The sequence below is a fragment of the Nanorana parkeri genome, unplaced genomic scaffold (assembly GCF_000935625.1).
Source record: "Nanorana parkeri isolate BGI_ZX_2015 unplaced genomic scaffold, ASM93562v1 scaffold5, whole genome shotgun sequence".
Taxonomy (NCBI): domain Eukaryota; kingdom Metazoa; phylum Chordata; class Amphibia; order Anura; family Dicroglossidae; genus Nanorana; species Nanorana parkeri.
Window position 1 is genome coordinate 1,598,102 of NW_017306273.1, and position 975 is coordinate 1,599,076.

Sequence of the window (975 nt, forward strand, 5' to 3'; positions counted from 1 at the left end):
TATATATATAGATATATATATAATAGATATATATAATTTTTTAATTTTTTTACTGATTATCCCAATTATGACCGGTTCTTCTTAAAGACCTTTTACAGTCCCGGCCAGAGACAATGATGCATTATCAATCTTCGGAGGGGTTAAAATGCCTGATTTGTGCACTGTACGTCTTGTTTGTGTACTTTAAATTCGGAGAACAGGTGCTGCAAGAATGTAATCAGCCCGCAGAATCAGCCGTCGCTCTGGTTTCTCTGAGATTGGAGCTTTCCCACGGTGAACTGTCTCATTTGTGTCATGTTACAATTGAGCTACGCCCGCGCCCGGTCCACCTGCTGAGGAGGTAAGGCCTGTACCCCCACCCCCCAGCTATGGTCGGCCCTCACAGGCACACTTCCATTATCTGCATTGTTCACTTAATTGGTTCTTAAGTGTGGGAAACTGTAGCATGTAATGAGACTTGTTTGACAGCATCGGCCGATGGGTATAAATACAGTACAGGGCTCAGCTGGCCTTTCATTCTGCACCACAAACACACACCAGACACTTCACTCTAAGAACAAAATGGCTTCCAGCTTCCATATTTCACAGGAGGCCGATAAAGCCCATCTAAGGAAAAATAAGGTACGGGCAGCGGGGCCGGGTGTCTAATGGGGTGCACTAGGACATGTACCAATGTCAAACGGGGCTAATAATCTCCATTTTTGACCACTTTAGATACGGAAACCGGTCATCGAGAAGATGCGGAGAGACCGCATAAACCACAGCATCGAACAGCTCCGAGAACTACTGGAGAAAGACATCCAGAGCCAGCACTCCAAGTTAGAGAAGGCGGACATTCTGGAAATGGCGGTGAAATATCTGCGGCAAAAGAAACTGCATCAAAACGGTGAGTTTAGCTTATACGAGAGGTCCTCGGAGTACAGAATGAGGGAAATATCGGTAGACGGGCAGACAGACAAACAGGCATGCGTAATT

General features: G+C 45.7%; 1 protein-coding gene across 1 annotated transcript in view; it reads left to right on the forward strand.

Annotated features, from left to right (window-relative positions):
• Positions 1–561: 561 nt before the first annotated feature.
• The window catches only part of LOC108804772 (transcription factor HES-5-like), a 7,170-nt gene continuing 6,756 nt past the window's right edge, over positions 562–975 (forward strand). The window contains exons 1-2 of the mRNA XM_018576655.1: positions 562–621; positions 715–886. Of these exons, the coding sequence (XP_018432157.1) occupies positions 562–621; positions 715–886 (232 nt within the window). The remainder of the gene's footprint in view (positions 622–714; positions 887–975) is intronic.